This window comes from Mycteria americana, chromosome 11, assembly GCF_035582795.1.
Source record: "Mycteria americana isolate JAX WOST 10 ecotype Jacksonville Zoo and Gardens chromosome 11, USCA_MyAme_1.0, whole genome shotgun sequence".
Lineage (NCBI taxonomy): Eukaryota > Metazoa > Chordata > Aves > Ciconiiformes > Ciconiidae > Mycteria > Mycteria americana.
The window spans coordinates 13,931,488-13,948,730 of NC_134375.1; the positions used below are offsets into that span (position 1 = coordinate 13,931,488).

Genomic DNA, 17,243 nt, shown 5'->3' on the forward strand with positions numbered 1-17,243 from the left:
TTTTTATTGGCTTTCTTAAGGCCATATTCTGGTTTGCATCACCCAAATGCTGTGCTAAGACTAATGCTTTCAAAAACAGTCTCATATATCCATGTATTCATCCAGTTAAGTACTGACTATCATTAGAAAACAATTTAAATGGTATTTAGAAGTAAGGCTGACATAGCATTACATTTTTTTAGGACTTAAAGGATTCTCTTCAGTTTTAATTTGATGATTTAGCTACATCAATTATTTAATTCCAGTATCACCACTAATTTCTTTATCTTTCATTTACCTCAATTTCAAAATTGTGTTGTTTAATCATTAGTGATTTTAATATTGGTTTCACTCGTTCAGCTTTAGTGATTCTTTTGGTTTACTGCTTGTAATAAAAATGTATAAAAGGAACAGTGAGTAATTTGTTTCATTAGGTGACTTGAAGCAGAACCAGTGAGAACCTTTGTTGGTACAAACCAGTCTATGCAGAAAACTGATGAGTGCCATGCAGATTAACCCTTTGATTCTCATACGGCACAATAACTTGTTAGAGTCTTTGTTGTTGGTGTGTATTTCATCTGCAGCAAAACCTCACTGGATCCAGACGATAAAAGATATTGAAGTTGCTGTAGAGGACACCTTATACTGGGATTGCAGAGCAAGTGGGAAGCCCAAACCATCGTATAGGTGGCTGAAGAATGGAGACCAGCTGTCAATAGAGGTAACATTCTGTTTTGAAAACGTGATGCTATGTAAAATTAACAGTACTTCATATAAATATGAGAATTCACAAAAGTCCATGTAATTAGTCAAGAGAAATATTTGATACTGGTTTTCGTATGTTTGTCAAGAGCATCCAGATGGAAACTTCAAAAGCTGCAATATCAGAAACACAAAGCCAAATTTTGTTGAACAAAAATATCCCAGCTAAAAGCAGATTTAAAAGCAATGATAGAACCATAGAAATAAGTATGTAAGGAAACACCAGAGAAGGAAGTTTAATTAAAGTTATACATTAAGAACCATAAATGAGGGATAGAGAACTGAAATGATTTTGTTATACTTGCTATTGGCATTTCATTAAAGGTAAGAAGAAAACATATTCAATCTTCTTGATGAAAAAAGACAAAAATCCTAAAAATTCATGGGGTCACCATTACTTGATGCAAAGTATGAAATATAAACAGCAATGTAACATAGGTATTTGCTTTAATACAATTGTTAAAGTAAGTTAATGGAAAGTAATGCATTTGGTGACAGGGAAAAGAGGTTGTACTTAGAAGGTGAGATACTTGGTCACCCGGATCAGAAACGCAGAACAGCATCTGATACCCATATTGATTTTAAATCTCACTGCTTCATTGAGAAAACTGGCCAGTTGAGGTTATCAGGAATATAAAGTCTGGGCACTAGCCCATCGTGGGAAGGCATTTTGCCCTTGGCCAATGCGTTGTGCTCAACGTTGGCACTCACAGTTGAAGAAGAAAGAGTGACTGCTCAAGTGAAGTCAGTGGATGGCTATGAAAAATGATCTAAGCACTGAAAAACATTTCTTACCATTCAGAGTGTTATAGTTATATGCTCACTAAAAGGAATGGTAGTGTTTTGTGGACAGGTTAAATGAGGGAGTACAAAATCTCATCTCAGTGATTTAAGAGCATTGTTACTGTATCACACAAAGTCACTGAGGTAATGTGCTTTTTTACCTCAGTAGGTACAAAAATATCTTCTGTCATTCAGTCTTCCCATTTCTCCACTTCTGAGCGTTGGTGTCCCGCCTTTTGGCATGGTGTCAGGGCATAAGCATGACTTACTCTGGAAACATTTAAGGACTGTAAACTATAGGACTAACTCTTTGAAAGCTGGCGTTGAGTAGACATCAGAAGAGGAGTTCTCTGTGTATAGTGATCAGTTGTTTTCAGCGCCATGACTGCAATAATCCTTCTTCATGCTGGGTCTCCTCCACAAAAATCTGCTGGGCTTATTCCACTTAGCTTCCCTTCTCCATAAATAAATCTTTTGTAACAAAGAGTAAGAAGAGCAGCTTGGGATGCTAGAGGGAGGGTCAAGACATGGAGACTCAGGCTTGTTCCTCTTGGGGATTGTTTTGTCCTTTGTCTAACTGGCTGAGCACCTTGCAATAAACTGGGAGGGGACCTGCCAAGGGAGGAGCTGAGCTGAGCTGTCCTGGCTGGCCATAGATGGCCGGAGTCACCCTGCAGTGGGGCCAACTGCAAGGACATGCCCTTAAGAAAAGGCAGAGAGTGACTACCATTGCATTAGGGCTGGTAAGCCATGTCCAGATCCAAAAAAAAAGTCAGAAACTGTTTTTGAGCAAATAGTTTGTTCTTTTGTCTGTTATTGTTTCTCTGGTTTTCCCCAAAGGAGAAGCTCCTTTGGTTTTGTCTTTGTTACTGGTTCCTTTTCTCACCAGTTCCTGCCACTCCATCCTCAAATTAGTCACTTCTTACCATAATTCGTATAGCTTTCCAAGAATAAGCAAAGTGAGAAGATCCCTATACTTCAGTAGCTTTGTCAGCTCTAAGGCACTTAAATATGTGTCTTCCATTTAATGACTGTTGGAATTTTTTCTGCATGGTATTACAGAGAGCTCATTAGCAAATGGCATGTGTGAAATCTCTAAATAGTATGAAATGCCAGTGCCATCTGTATAGTTTGGATACTCTGGTCTGTCGTGAGGAGCCTAGTATGATTTTGTCTATATTTCTGGGGAAATAACGAGGGTATTTGAGATTGCAAAGCCTCTGTGAAACTGAGCAAGTTTGAAGAATCAATTTCATACACTGTTGCCAAGTCTCTGTATTTAATCACTGTTGCCATACCATGATGCGGTCATGTCACGTATTTTAGAACCGTTCTCATGATTATGCTGTTACATTTACCCCATTTATTGTATTTTTGCTGTCCTATTTATATTTCTTACTTATTTTAAATTTTTCACAGGAAATATATCATCAATAAAGATATTTTTCTTAATATTCAGGGAAGGATCCAAATTGAAAATGGTGCACTTACAATATCAAATCTAAATCTGACAGATTCTGGCAGATACCAGTGCATAGCTGAAAATAAACATGGTGTCATCTATTCGAGTGCAGAGCTCAAGGTTGTAGGTAAGATTTTCCTTTTTCACTAAAACACAAACCTCATTCTCCCTCTCCACACACCCTCCACCTGCCTCGTATTCCACCTCGTCGTGATCTCAAATTTAACTCACGTGCTATCACTGAAATAAACATTTTTGTCGACCTAATATCTTTTTATCTGCAGTGCCGAGGAGTTGACTCATCTGCTTCCAGAGGATTTGCAGTCCAATCATTCATTGCTTTAAAGCAGAACACAGCTAAATTATTCATTAGGGGAAGAGCAGAGATGGGGGCTTGGACACAGGCCCAAAGATTAAAACTGCTCCCGTGGTCTGGCGGCAGCACTGGCTCAGCACATCAGTCAGCTGCACGCACCTTCTGCACCGCAGCTCCGGCGCTCCCGGGGAGCCGTGCCGTGTAGAAGCAGTAGGCTGCTCTTGGGTGCAGTCTTTCTTGACCGAGAGGACAAGGGATTGTCATTCCGTCGTTCAAACGGTGTGTGCTTGAGTCTACAATAGCGACAAGCATTTGTTTGAGGGAAGCACTGAACTTGTGACTGCCTTATGCACTCATATGCTTGTGCGATTTCTACCTCCAACATAGACTGATTTCAAAACTAAGCCTGTAAGAGCAGTGCGTTTTGGGGACGTGAGTTATTTCCTTTCTGTTGTTAAGATTGCAGTCAATCAGCAGACTGCTTCTTCAGCCTTGGTCTCCTAAAATACTGAATTTCCTTTCAAAGTTCATTGTTAGTATAGGTAGAAGCCATGTGCCTTTTCTTAACTGTTAGTTAATGCAAACTATACCCATTCAGAATGAGCTGCGCTGTAATTTTCTGTCATCTAACATAATCTGATCTGACATGCATTCTCACGTGAAACTAGAACCCATCCAGTTCCTTGAGTTTTAATGAGGCTGTGGGTGTTGACTGCCCTCCCTGGACTTCGGCAAGTCATGTACGCTCATATTCATCAAAGCGTAGTTAGGCATGTGCTCAACACTCGTTGGGTTCAGTGAGCTTCAGCTCGGATGAAGTCAGCGTGATCTTCTGTGCATGCTTCGTTAGGTGACGTACTCTGCACAACTGAGACCTTTACTTTTGTACCAGTATAAGGAAGAAAAATGCGTAATTGTCCAATGGAAGATCTGGTTGAATTAACTGATCCATGTTTTTAATTACGTTTGGAAGCTGAGATGTGTCATTTAAGTGCTAAATAGTAGTATCATTAATCTAATTTTAAAGGTGCTTTATTTCACTGTTACTGTCCCTTCTGTTTTAGCTTCTGCTCCAGATTTTTCCAAGAATCCAATGAAGAAACTGATCCAGGTTCAAATAGGCAGCACAGTTACTTTTGAATGCAAACCCAAAGCTTCCCCTAAGGCCAAATGCTCCTGGAAGAAGGGAGGTGAGCAGCTACACGAAAATGAAAGGTATCAGATTGGTTTATTTGTTTTAATCTTACAAAAAGCTTGTTTATGTCTTTTTATGCAATAGTGTCATCTGTGGATCCAAATAGTTGTAAAGTCTCTCTGAAGTCTGTCTAGCTGGGCGCGTTGTTTGGTTGGTTTTTAATCATTATTGTATCTGAGCACTAAGAGGACATGCATATTGCTTTCTTTAAGGTCAAGGGCCAGATTTTATTTTCAGGATAAGATAGAGTTTGGCCTGGTTTAGAGACAACCAGATACTGATAGAAAACTGGAAATACAAAGCTTATAAAACAGTATTTAAAGCCTTCAACAAAATACTCTGAAAATGCTTTCAGGAGGTAGATGAGGCATATTACAGCCATGTTGATAATGTGGCTGAGAGAGAAAAAAAGGAGATTTAAAAAAAAAAAAAAATCCAGTTCGCAAAAGTTAATAATTGGTAGGTCCGGAATAGCACTCTTACCATTCTAATATTTTGATTTTTACCGTTCTAGTACTGTGTTTGTTTATATGGGAAAAGTTATTACAAAGATTACAAAATTGTAGGTGACACAAACGCACACACACAGAGAAAGAATTATGCAAGGTTTTCCAGGTGATTGCAAGACGGACCTCATAAACCTCATAAACCCAAACACTTGAGCTGAATGGTGACAGATGAAAATCAATATTGGCAAATGTTTAATACACTTTGTAAAGAAAAAGTAAAGCAGTAAAACTACTTGTATCCAAGTGTTGTGAATTAACTGGGAACACTTAGGAAAGTGATACAGGCATCACCATGCTCAGGTGAGGCAAACATCTGCTCAGTATGCATTATCAGTTAAATAATAGAGTGGCGATATGTATGAGACAGAACAGAAAATAACTTTTAAGATTTTGTTATGCTATTACAAAAATTCATTTCCTTGAATATTGTGTTAAGTGCTGGTCATCTCTCGGAAATATGTAGTAGAGGTAGATGACAGATGGGTGATGAAAATATTTAGAAGCATGACTAATGAAAAGATTAAGATTGTATGACTTCAGGAAGAGCTAAGAGGTGTGTGAAAGAAAATGAGATGTGTTCTCATTATGGACGTACTTGTTCATACATATATTTAATTTCATGTGCATGTTGTTCAGATGAAAACAGGAATAGAAAATGAAAATACACTTTCAGGTTCTTTTCCAGCAACCATGAACTTTATCTAGCAACGATAACATATGTTGCCATTTCTTTAGTGTTTACATGATAGTGAATGTGTTTTGGTGTTAGTAATTCTCAGTTGAGAGTTTGTGATTCACCTATATCCTCAGCTGTTGACTTCCAACAACATGTAAACATTTTTTCCAGCAATAACCATTAAAGCATTATTGAATTAGTCATAAACTGAAATGGCATGGGTCTACTGGTTAAATTGTATAATCAAACTATACAGAAGCGTACATCTGCACTCTGGAGCAGCCATTTGCTTTGCATCTCTCCAATGCTGGGGATTACTGCCTTTTCAAGCTTTCTGTTTTACATTTCAATATCTGCATAGACTGGGAGTTTCAGGTAGTGAACTGGGATGGGAAAAAAACCACTTGGATGAAAGGTATAATTAAGATAGTTACATATCTGATTTAGCATGAAACTAGGCAGTTTGGTACTTAGGACATTCCAGCTGCAGCACTTCAGCACTCAGTACAGGCTGTACAAACTCTGAGGAGCAGAATAACTATTTGGGAGTTTAGTCTGCCCGGAGGTCAGCCTTTCTGCAGCTCGTTGCTGGAGTATCTGAGTTAGATACAGACTGTAGTCACAGCAACAGCCGCAGAAAGTCATCGGGTTTGCCTGGGAGCAGTGAGGACAGGATGACTGCAAGCGTTCCTCTTGCAACCCTCTGGTATCACCCTGTACTTAGCAGGGTAATTCAGGGACAATGGCATCACTGAAGTGTCCAAAAGTCCAGACGTGAGACTGAGGAAACTGAACGTTTTGTTTTTGAGGGAGGATGGCTATGGCAGTGTGTTGTGATTTCATGAATGTACCCCTGCTCCTCTAGGTCTTTGTGTTAGGTTTTACAAAGCTTAGCCTATCATCAGGAAGCTATTTCTGAACCAGGAGAAATTCTTCTAGTCCTATTCCTGTAAAACACCACGTCGTGGCTTTGTTTTGAAATTTCTAAACGCAGAAGATGATACCGGATAAGTCAAAACTTTTAGAGGCTGCGATTGAGACCATTACTTGCTCCGTTGTGAGGCTAGAGCTCTCCTTGTACCTCAAAGGTTTGGACACTTGGTGTCATCTTGATCTGTGCAGCTCTGGCTCTTTCTTCACAGGACCGCAATAGTTTTCATGTGTTCAAGTGTTAAGTGTTGTCAAATGTGGCAGTTTGGCAGAAGATTAGGCATGTGTCATTATATAGCTTGACACAGTACCACAGACTCACTAGCTGGCTGCATGCTTGCAAGCAAGCAAAATCTCATTCAAAATAACACTAGTTGGTTTTTCTTTCTACGTGAAACTTCCCATCATCTTGTAATGACATAGTATCACACTGGTAAGTAAGTCTGTAACACAGGGCCACAAGGATCTCTGAGAGTTGTGTGAAACCTGTTGCTTTTTGATGATTCTCATTTGTTGTTATTTTTATGGTCACTTTTGTAAAGCATGTGCATAAATGCATAGCACTTGATATTCTCCATTTCGGAAAATTCCTAGGTTTTGTCCCCGTACCATTTCCATAAAAAGGCAGGCAGGAAGAATGGTATCCTTCCTGTTCCTGCCTGTCTCTTGTTGGAGCTGCCTGTCATCAGCCTTCAGATAACCTGTGTAGGTTTGATTCATGATATTCAAAGCTGCCAGGCATGCCTGGACCTTGCAGGGCTCCACACACGTCCAAGAGAAGAGCGTTCCAGCCACCACTTCTGCATTGCTTTGTGAGCTATCTGTCTGGATAGGCATCAGATCTGGTCTTAATGGTTGCTTTGGATTGCCTTTCAAAAGCAGTACCCACCAATTTCAATTGTAGTGATGGTACCAGGCTAAAGAAAGTAATGTTCAGTTTCTGAAAATGTATGGATCATACATGATGCTGCCTGCTTAGATTTATGAACATAAATTATGGCTTTTAGTTCTGGAAAGTGCAGGTATTTCCAAAATACAGCCCAAAGTGTCTCCTACTATATTTTTGACAGCACACTGTAAATGGCTTACAGAGGAAACATAATAACAAGCCAATAATCCTGAATTAATCTAAATGAAGTACACTTGCCTTCAGAGAAAAGCAGAAATGCGATTCTTTGCAGAAAGCACTGGAGTTCATTACTGTCTGCTATGAATAATGGCAATTCATGAATTTCTTGCAGTTCTACAATTCTTGCAATTCAGGAAAGTGTTTCCAATTAGCAGTACATTTTTCAACCATTAACTACATTTCTAATGGAGAAGTCTGTTGGGGGGGGGGTCTTTTCTAATTGCAGAAAAAGGGAGGGATGAGTTCCCAAAAGGGGTAATGCTGGCCACAGAGGTCCAGCATGCTCTTTACCTAGGAGAGGTAGGGAGGCAGAATGAGCTTAACTACATTTGGAGCTCAGAGCTACAGTAGGGTTCAGGCTCACAGAGCGCTCCTTAGGAGAGACAGACAGAGATTGAGTGTGAGATGGAGACTGACATTCCCCTCCCTTACAATTGCCATTTGCTTGTAAAGAGCAAGAGGGAAATCACAGTCTTCAAATAGTGCAGCAAGTGATTTTGTCTCCATAAGTTCCCTGCAAGGGAACAGCTGTTGCACTATATCCCACGTGGATAAATACATGTATAGTTTCCCAAATCTATTTGCCCTTGAGTAGTTAAAACCATATTCTTGTTGATTTTGGTGGGTCTATAGCAGAGTTATTCAGCATTGGTAGAGAACAGGGACAGCGTACTGTTTTGTTTTTCATGTAAATGTACACAAATGTTGGAGCATGTCCCTTCTGAGGATGTGCCAGTAACTCCACCAGCAATCTGGTATAGGCACCGTGGTTAGACCATGCTAATTTGGACTGTACCTAAACTGGGAAGGCTTTCCGGAAGGTTTAGAGGCCAAACATGGCTTAGCATGAGGGTAGAACAAGTCCTTAATGGCAGCTGTAAAAGTGAAAATGTCACATAAGATGCAGCAACATGGATAGTATCAGTATGTTTCAAGAAAATTCCCATTTGAATAATAAAAATGAAGCACAAATACCCCATTACTTCGATGTATTCATAGTATTTTGTCATAAGAGAAATTATGTTTTGCTGGAGGTACTGACCATGTTACCTTAGTAAAGCTTAGTAAATCTTAAAACGATTTTCTACCTTAAAATTTTCTACCTTAAAAAGATTTTTACTACCTTAGTAAATCTTAAAAAGATTTTCACTTTGATGGCACTGTTGCTTGTATTCTTAATTTATTTTTAAATGGTGCTGCATTTTCAGTATGTAGAAGATTTGGATAATGACTCAGTAAATTTTAATTAAATGAGCTGAATATAATATGTCTTGTGGAGGGGAGAAAATATAATTCAAAATGGATCCATGAGCTCTGGACTGAGAAATCACTCAACGTTGAAGAATACAATCTTGCTTCTTGTTAGTTTTGCAAAATATGTGATTTTTTTTTTTTCCTTTAGAATATCTTGAATAAAGAGAGTAGACAGTAAAGAGCAGTGGAATACCGAGAGAAATGAAAGCATAGAGGTCACTGTCAAACATGCAGAAGGAAACAGAGAAAATGAGAATTAAATTAATTGGGTATTGAAGGAAGATATGCTTCCCACCAGAATACAGTTTTGGACCTTTGAAATAAATAATTTTGGGTGATGTAATGAGCATAATAATCAAGAATTAGCAAGAATTCTCTTGTCTTTAATGACTGCCAGATCAGGTGCTGGGGGTACCTGATGACCTGGCACAGGTAATTTGTCACCCCATGTTGTGGTTATAGTGTGTACCACCACACTGCGTGCAGCTTGTACTTACTCAGGCTGTTCCTTGCCAACCGTCTCCTATTGTAAGACCTTCAAAAAATTTCTCTGAAGTATATTTTATCTGCAGTCATTAAGCCACAACTAGCTTTTGTTTATTCCAAATTAATCTGGACCAGCTTCTACAGTGAGCAGGCCATAGCCCGCAGTGTCTCCAGGTGGAGAGAGCAGAGGATGCAAACTGTAGGTGCCTTCATGTACCTTCTTCTGTGTTGAAAAGCTGGCATGAGACACCACCATCTCCAGATGGATGTGCTTTTCTTTTTCTTTTATCCTCCAAAAAAGGAGGATTAGACATTTAACCAAGGTTAAATATACTTGAGTTTAACTCATCAAAAACAGAAGACATACCAAAATATGCTGCAACCTACATAACCCCTTTAAAGATTTCTTTAAATGTTTTATGTATGTATATGATTTTTCATTGATATATAGTACTAGACAGTTGCTGCATGTTGGCTGTAGTGGGTCCTGTGCTCCTGGCTCAAATACCTGACTGGAAGCAGATTACAAGGGATTTTGAGATGATGTGGGGCGGTGTTTCGCCTGTAAACAAATCCACCTTTATTCCTAGATGTTTCTAGATTTACCAAGACTAGAAAAAGACAAAAAGATACTGCAAACTTTAAGTTCACGAAAAGACATTCCAGTGCAATTCTCTTTAAAATCTCCAGTTTCAGCATCTTCAGCTGTGGTGAAGTGATGTCAGATTAAGGGGGAAAGAAAAGAGGAGAAATAATTCCTGATAAAATGTTGCATGATTCTTAGAAATACCAGTTACTAGTTTTAGCTTCCCTACCATTTGAATTAAGTGTTTTTATTTCATTTTACGTTACAGTTTGAAATGCTGTGATGTGGAAAGTAATGCATTTACTTACCAGTACTTCGATAGGAGCTTTTTTTTTTGCTGCCTTTCTTGTTAATTAATCTGGTTTAATTTAGTTGGAATTTGATTGATATATAAAAAGGCAGTTTTGACCCACTTTTCCACTGTTCCTTTGTACTGAAGTGTTATGAACTGGAAAGCAATATGTTTATGGTTATTATCATATCAATAAGGATCTAAAATAGTTGGCTTTTCTGCTGAATAATCTGACAAAAAAGGCAGTGATTACTTAGTTTAATTATGTCTGTTATTTTAGTAATAAAGTATTGTCACAGGAAGATGAGAAAATTTGCTTTCATTAACTGTTTCATTAATGACACTAAATTTCAGGTGCAGCCTCATGGACTTGGATCCTGAGGCATATTCTGGCCCTTAGTCATGTGTATGTCGTTGTACCGCACCGACATTTCAATTTAAGAGGGTTTTGTTCAGTAAGGTAAAACTATGCACACCTCTAGATAATGCTGGCCCAGTTCCCTGAGCAAGTAGGTATGGGGACACTGAATGCAGAATAGCTTGAATATTCTTACACTACAGATACTGAAGTTGACAGATCTCAGACTGGCATCATGGAGCACCACTTGCCCTCTTGCCCCAGATACTTGTTTCAACATGTGAAATGTGAAAATTTGGTGCAGTCTGTAACAATAGTAAACTACTTTATCGGTACGAGAAGTGCCTGCACTCATTTCACAGTTGGATTTCTCCATGGTCAGTTATGACTAAGATAACTAATAACAAATTATAATGTCATGTATAAATCCTGACAGACTGGGCAGAATTGATGGCGACTGTAACCACGCTGAAGTCCCTCAGCTGTCTGGAAGATCTGTGATGCCAAATACATGCTCCCAGCTTGGGTGGGACAGGAAGACTCTTGTAGTTTTACCAGCATGGGCCTCTCAAGTCAGGAACCCTGAAGTCCTGAAGTTGGTTAGTCCCTCTCCCCATTCTGTTGACTTCAGTCAAAGAGCATGGGCATGAGTTAAGACATTCGGCTGTTGTAAGTTTGTTGAATTGGGGGGTTTTTTGACTATTGGAAAAAAAGAATCTTCTCAAAGATTAATTTCCCACAATTTTCCTCAAGAGTTAGCGAGAGATGATGACTTTGTCAATGATGTTTTGATCTGATGACCAAACAGTCCTAAGTCCTAAATCACAACAGTCTCCAGTTGTGCAAGCGGATGTGTCCCAAAGCATTATTCCACCAATTATCTCTATTTTACAGGGCTAAAAGTTTCTGCCATTTGCCAGTGCATCAAAAGTGTGCAGGTTGTTGAAAATGGAATTCACTTTGAAAATTGCTGGCCTTCAGCAAAATGTATTGGAAAAACACTTGTAGATACAGGGAACGCCAAAGGATGTGTTGGTTTTTTTTGTGTTAGAGATCTAGATTGCTTCCTGGCAGCGGGCCAGCCATAGTACATTTGTTTTATCTCAGTGTGTGAATATCTAATAATTTTAAGTGTACTAAAAGCTTCAGTTTGTTTAATGTTTCAGCAGGAGGGGTAGAGCTCTTTCTGGGTTTAGTGTTTTCATAGGTTGTGCTGCATTTACTGTTTTGTAATTGAAAAAGTAAAGCATTTCTCTTTTTAATTTACCAGTAAAGATTTTATTTTGACAATAATTTCTTTCTAGAATTGATTTGTTGGTGGTTTTGGGTTTTTCTGTAATTCTGGAAAAAAACCTTGATTCTTCATTATGTCATGGTTTTAATAAGCCTATTGCTTAATTATTTTAGGCAAGCTAGGCTTGCAGGTAGCTCAGAGCACTCTAAATGTGATTAATTTTAATTAAACAATAGACATTTTCTGGTTTATACCCCGATCCTATTTTTTCCTTTGTTTGACCTCGGACTTTGTCAACACTGTTGGGTTTTTATTTGGTTTTGCATTTTTTCTACTGGAGACTGCTTCAAAGTAGATGACGCAGTACAAACTTTGCAAAATATACAGATAGCTAGATAGTCCAGCAACTCAGTAGCTTGCTTGCAACCATAATTGATATATTTTAATACCTTTTATTGATGTTGTTATAATTACCTATAAAATGTATTAATCATGTCTTTAACACTTTTCAGATACCTGTAAACCGTATGGTAAGATTTAATTAATTATAAATGTTCCGTCTAATATAAAGTGCAGCCAAATATTACTTACAAATTTTCCAAAACAAGTGAATTCGCCTGCGGGAGGTCAGCTGCGCTGACACGGATGAAGCACATCCTCCTTACGAACACGCTTCAAACAGCACCACATGGGCTTAGGTACCTCAGTATACTTTGGAAGATTCAAAGATGGTTACTTCCAAATGTAAACTGATTAAAGTGTCTATTTATAACTCTTTTTCTCCCCCACATAAGATGCTTTTTTCTGTCATTCTAACAAGGTGACTTGTTATCTCTTGTAATTTCCATATGTTAATGTCATTATTGTATCACCTTTGCCCAAAGGAAATGTATCTCGGCTACGGCATCGTGTTGCAACGCCTTTTTTTAAGAAAATATAAAATGCAATTCAAAATAATTAAGAAAAACAGCTAAAAGTTGTGCTTATTTCTAGAGAGTGTTTTATTGTAAAGAGCAGTGCAGCTGTGGAAGGAACCCAGACTCCTGCTTTCAGACATTTAAAATGCAGTCTCCCTGTGGCCTTGAGGATTAGGTGAACTCGCTGTTAAGGGAAAGGAGCAGCGTAACTGCAGAGCCATGATAGACTCCCACCGCCGTGGTCTGCGGTTGGTGAACATGGTTTTGAGGATCAGAGAAGTTAAGGGTGAAGGATAAGATCGCTGAACCCATCAAACTACAGAGTCGTGTTCTGCTTCCCTTATTTACCAGCTTAATTATTCTCTGAAATATGGGTTCAGCTGAATTGCTTTTAAAAAAAAATACCATTGTAACACTGTATTATTTATAATATAAATCACTATAAATAATTAATGACTGTGCAGCTTACTGAAGCATATACCTTTTATGGGCCAACTTTTATTTTGGCAATGCAATTAAATCTAAGGTGGTGCATTCACCAGGTGTGTCTTAGCCGTGCCTGCCTTCAGTCCTAAAAGTCTTTACAGGCTTGCCCTGCAGCCAGCGCTGCGGCTTCAAGCTTGCGTTATCCTTCATTAGCTACCGTAGCACATGTGGAACTTCACATGGAGAATTGCTCATCCTGAGCTGTTAGTTACAGTGTGTGAATGCCAGAAGAGCAAGGAACCTGTTTTTTCAAGTGAGCATCGTGCTTATCCCATGCCTGGGACAAGTTTCAAGAAGAAAGGCAGTGATGCCAAATTCCCACCTTACACAGCAGACTTCCCCATCTACTTTTGTAATATGCATTTAACTATAGAGAACTGAGTCTCGGTTGGGACAAATGATGGAGATCTGTTGATACTAATTTGCCTCAAGTATGTTAAAAATAAAAAGAGCAGCAGGGGTGTGTACTTCATTAGTTTTATATTTACTAGAGAAGCAGGTTAATAATGAAGTACATGCAAGTGAGAAGGCAAAATCCTCACGACTGTTCTGAGAAAGGGAAGATAGCAATGTTCAGTTTCATGACATTTGCTGCCTTCTCAGCTGATACTTACTCTGACAACCGTGTAAGACTCCGACTGATGCGGTTAGAGGTTCGCCTGGAGTGTTACTGTTGTTTGCTGTTCTGTTGATTCTGGGTAGCTAGATGTGGGTGTTTGGGGCATTTCCAAAATACCTTCTAGCTAAGGTGCTTAGGGAACCAACAGAATAGCCTTGCTGTGATTCATTTGGTGCCTTTGAAATGGATTGATGTGATTGGAGATAGAATTAGGCATATCAGGAAAATGCTGTTTACTTTTTTGTTAATTATTCTGGACATTTTTATATACAGTTAGTTATATAGCTGCTCCAGGTTATCTTAGGGAAGACTTGGTAGGAGGTCCTGCATCTAAGCATATGACAGATAGGAGGACCAGAAATACGGAAAGAGGGAGTCAAATTAGCCTTACCTTTGCATCCTTCCAGTGCTGTTGTCTAGGATGTCATCTCTACTGGTGGGATGCTGGTGCTCTTCTGTCTGTATCAGTAATGCAAGTCTTCTTTTGTCCACATCTTTTATAAGCATCTTTCTGTTTTGTTCCATGCTATCTGTCCATTAGGCGTGATTCTCACTGGTGGAATTTGTGGGGGGTGGAGGGAATTTCCTTTCCTTCAAGTCATTCCACCAAGCATACCTCTACCATGTCTGCAGGTCACTTCTGCTCAGCATCGGTTGATAAACTGAAGTCTGCAACAGTGTGAAGTCTCAGTTTGCTTTCTAAACAAATACTGAGTTTATACTTGCATGGGCCAAATCCTGCTTTACAGAGTCAGTTGTGCAAATGAGCTATTGACTTCAATGCAGTGTGTGTTAGGCTTGTATATGTGAACCCTGAAAAGTGCAAGATGTGGATTGCTTATGAAAAACCCCATTGCATCATCAGAAGAATGATATGCAGTTATTTCAAAGTTACCATGCAAGACTGCCTGAGGTAAACAACATAATACAGTTGAAAATTATTCTAGTTTCAATTGGTGCAGCTGAAAAAGACGGAGTTAATGTGGGATTTCGCTCTGTCACACATACATACATATCTTAAACATTGGTTCTACTGGTGTCCAAAGTGGTGAGTAATATATGGATGGGTTCAAATTTGTTGTATATTGTCAGTGTATGGCCGCAAAATTTTCAAATATCGGGTTGGGAATTGATGCAGTTTGATATATCTAAGGTAACACTATGAGTATTAAAGCATTTTGTCTACAAACCGATGCTGCAACTTTTAAAATCTCTTCATAATTTTTTAGAACCATGTTATTAAAGGATGGAGGACTAAGAATAGCCAATGTGACCAAAGTTGATGCTGGAAGCTACACGTGCCTGGCAACAAACCAGTTTGGAACAGCCAGTGGCTCAACAAACTTAATAGTTACAGGTAGGTGAGCTGGAACCGGAGGGTCATCTGTGAGGTAACGTAAATTGAATTGCAACTCCACAACAGAAGTCTGCAACGATGTGGAGTCTGAGTTTGCTTATTGAAAAAATACTAAATGTCATGGAAAGTAAAGAGTGTGAGAAGTTATGTATTTAACAATGTATAAAAATAAAAGGGTATTTGTTAAAGATCTTTGAGAGGAGACTGAGGGATTTTCTGTCTTTGACAAAGATATTTCTCGGATGTGAGGGAGTTCTGAACACTTTCCTCCCTTCTCTCTCTTATCTAAATACTAAATAGTGCAATTATGCTTTTAAGTTGGGGTTTTTTTTAATTTGTTGAGGGGAAAAAAAAATATGTGAGGTAATTTTATATTCCAGTCCGAAATCTGTTTAGCCCTAAGGAACTATATGCTGTTTGCTTATGGAAAAAGATGTGGTAGAAACTCCAGCTGCAGGAGCGTTTAGGGACTCCACAGGCAGTAAAATATAAAGTCTTTCAAAAGCAAATTGTATACGTAATTGTTGTTAAAAGGGTTCTTGCCCCTTCCTCTAAGTCATCCATTACTAGCTGCTAAGATACTGGATTAAAAGGACCAGTAGTCTGTGAAGTTTATCTGAAGAATGTCTTTTCTCATGACGTTCTTTTTTAAAGATTGGAATGTCTGAAAGGATTTCCACACTCAGAATTATCTAATACCCTACTGCATTACGTATCCTATATATCTCATAGATCCAAACAGAATTATTTTGAATTAACAGCTTCACATTTTCAGACTGTGCTCCTAAATGATTCATGTCCCTTTATATACAAATAATAGAATTATATACAAAGGATTTATTCTAGAATTAAATTTTATTTTTACAGTATTTTCAGTACTTGAAATTTTTCTCCATTAATGTGATTCTGGAATAACAAGCAGCTGTTCTTAATGAAACTATTTATGTTCTATATGATATAAGGACCCAAATATCCAATGCATTCTACACTATGTGGATTTCCTCTAGTTTCCAGATTTTATTAGCTCCTTCTCTCACTCCTACCTCTTAATCTTCCCCGTGGCTGCTACTACAGCTTCCTGCTCCAAAACATGAGTGTTATTGCTGAGAGCCACACACGCTCTTGAATGGTAATTTCATTGCTGTGGGTCGCAGTGCGTTTAGCTTTGTAGTTTATTGGCCTGTACACAGCAGGTTAAATTTACCTTCTCAGTGTCGAGTAGCTTCCACTGGTAAATGTGCAAGGACACTATGCTCCAACAAGAGGGGTCGGGCAGCAGCATTTATACTCCAGCTGCATAATTTGAAGTGACTGTCATTAATCAGATTTGAAGAACGTGGTAGAATATTAGTAGCAAGCAAAGCTCAGCAATACAGGAATCCAATAACTGATATTTCTGCTCTTAACAGAGCCAACAAGGATTACTTTGGCACCTTCCAACATGGATGTCGCTGTCGGAGAAAGTGTCGTCTTGCCTTGCCAGGTTCAGCATGATCCTATACTGGACATCAGCTTCACCTGGTATTTCAATGGAACGCTCACTGATTTCAAGAAAGATGCTTCTCATTTTGAGAAGGTTGGAGGGGTAAGATGCAAACACTTTCTCTTCATTTGCCTTATAGATGTATGCGGCACAGACAGGCTTACTTTTTTTCTTTCTTCAACATGGTAAAAATAGGATGTTTCTTCTCTTTTGGGCCTGTAGAATTTTTTTCTATGTTGGAGGGAAATCATTCATTGAGCTAGCTTACTGCCCATAACCCGTTGTTCAGACGCCTTGTATTTTAGACCTAAGTAAGTTCCTACCTCTGTTTCTGCATCTGGCCCCACATGATTTTCCCCAAGATCACATGAAACACAGCAATGACAGATTAAGGAACTTGACGCAGACTTTGTGAGCTTCAGCCTAAAGC

The 17,243-nt window shown here is 38.8% G+C and overlaps 1 protein-coding gene across 1 annotated transcript in view; it reads left to right on the top strand.

Moving 5' to 3' along the window:
- The window catches only part of CNTN3 (contactin 3), a 75,932-nt gene that overhangs the window by 44,112 nt on the left and 14,577 nt on the right, over nt 1-17,243 (top strand). The window contains exons 6-10 of the mRNA XM_075513658.1: nt 564-700; nt 2,984-3,113; nt 4,367-4,517; nt 15,203-15,330; nt 16,740-16,915. Coding sequence (XP_075369773.1) covers nt 564-700; nt 2,984-3,113; nt 4,367-4,517; nt 15,203-15,330; nt 16,740-16,915 — 722 coding nt within the window. The remainder of the gene's footprint in view (nt 1-563; nt 701-2,983; nt 3,114-4,366; nt 4,518-15,202; nt 15,331-16,739; nt 16,916-17,243) is intronic.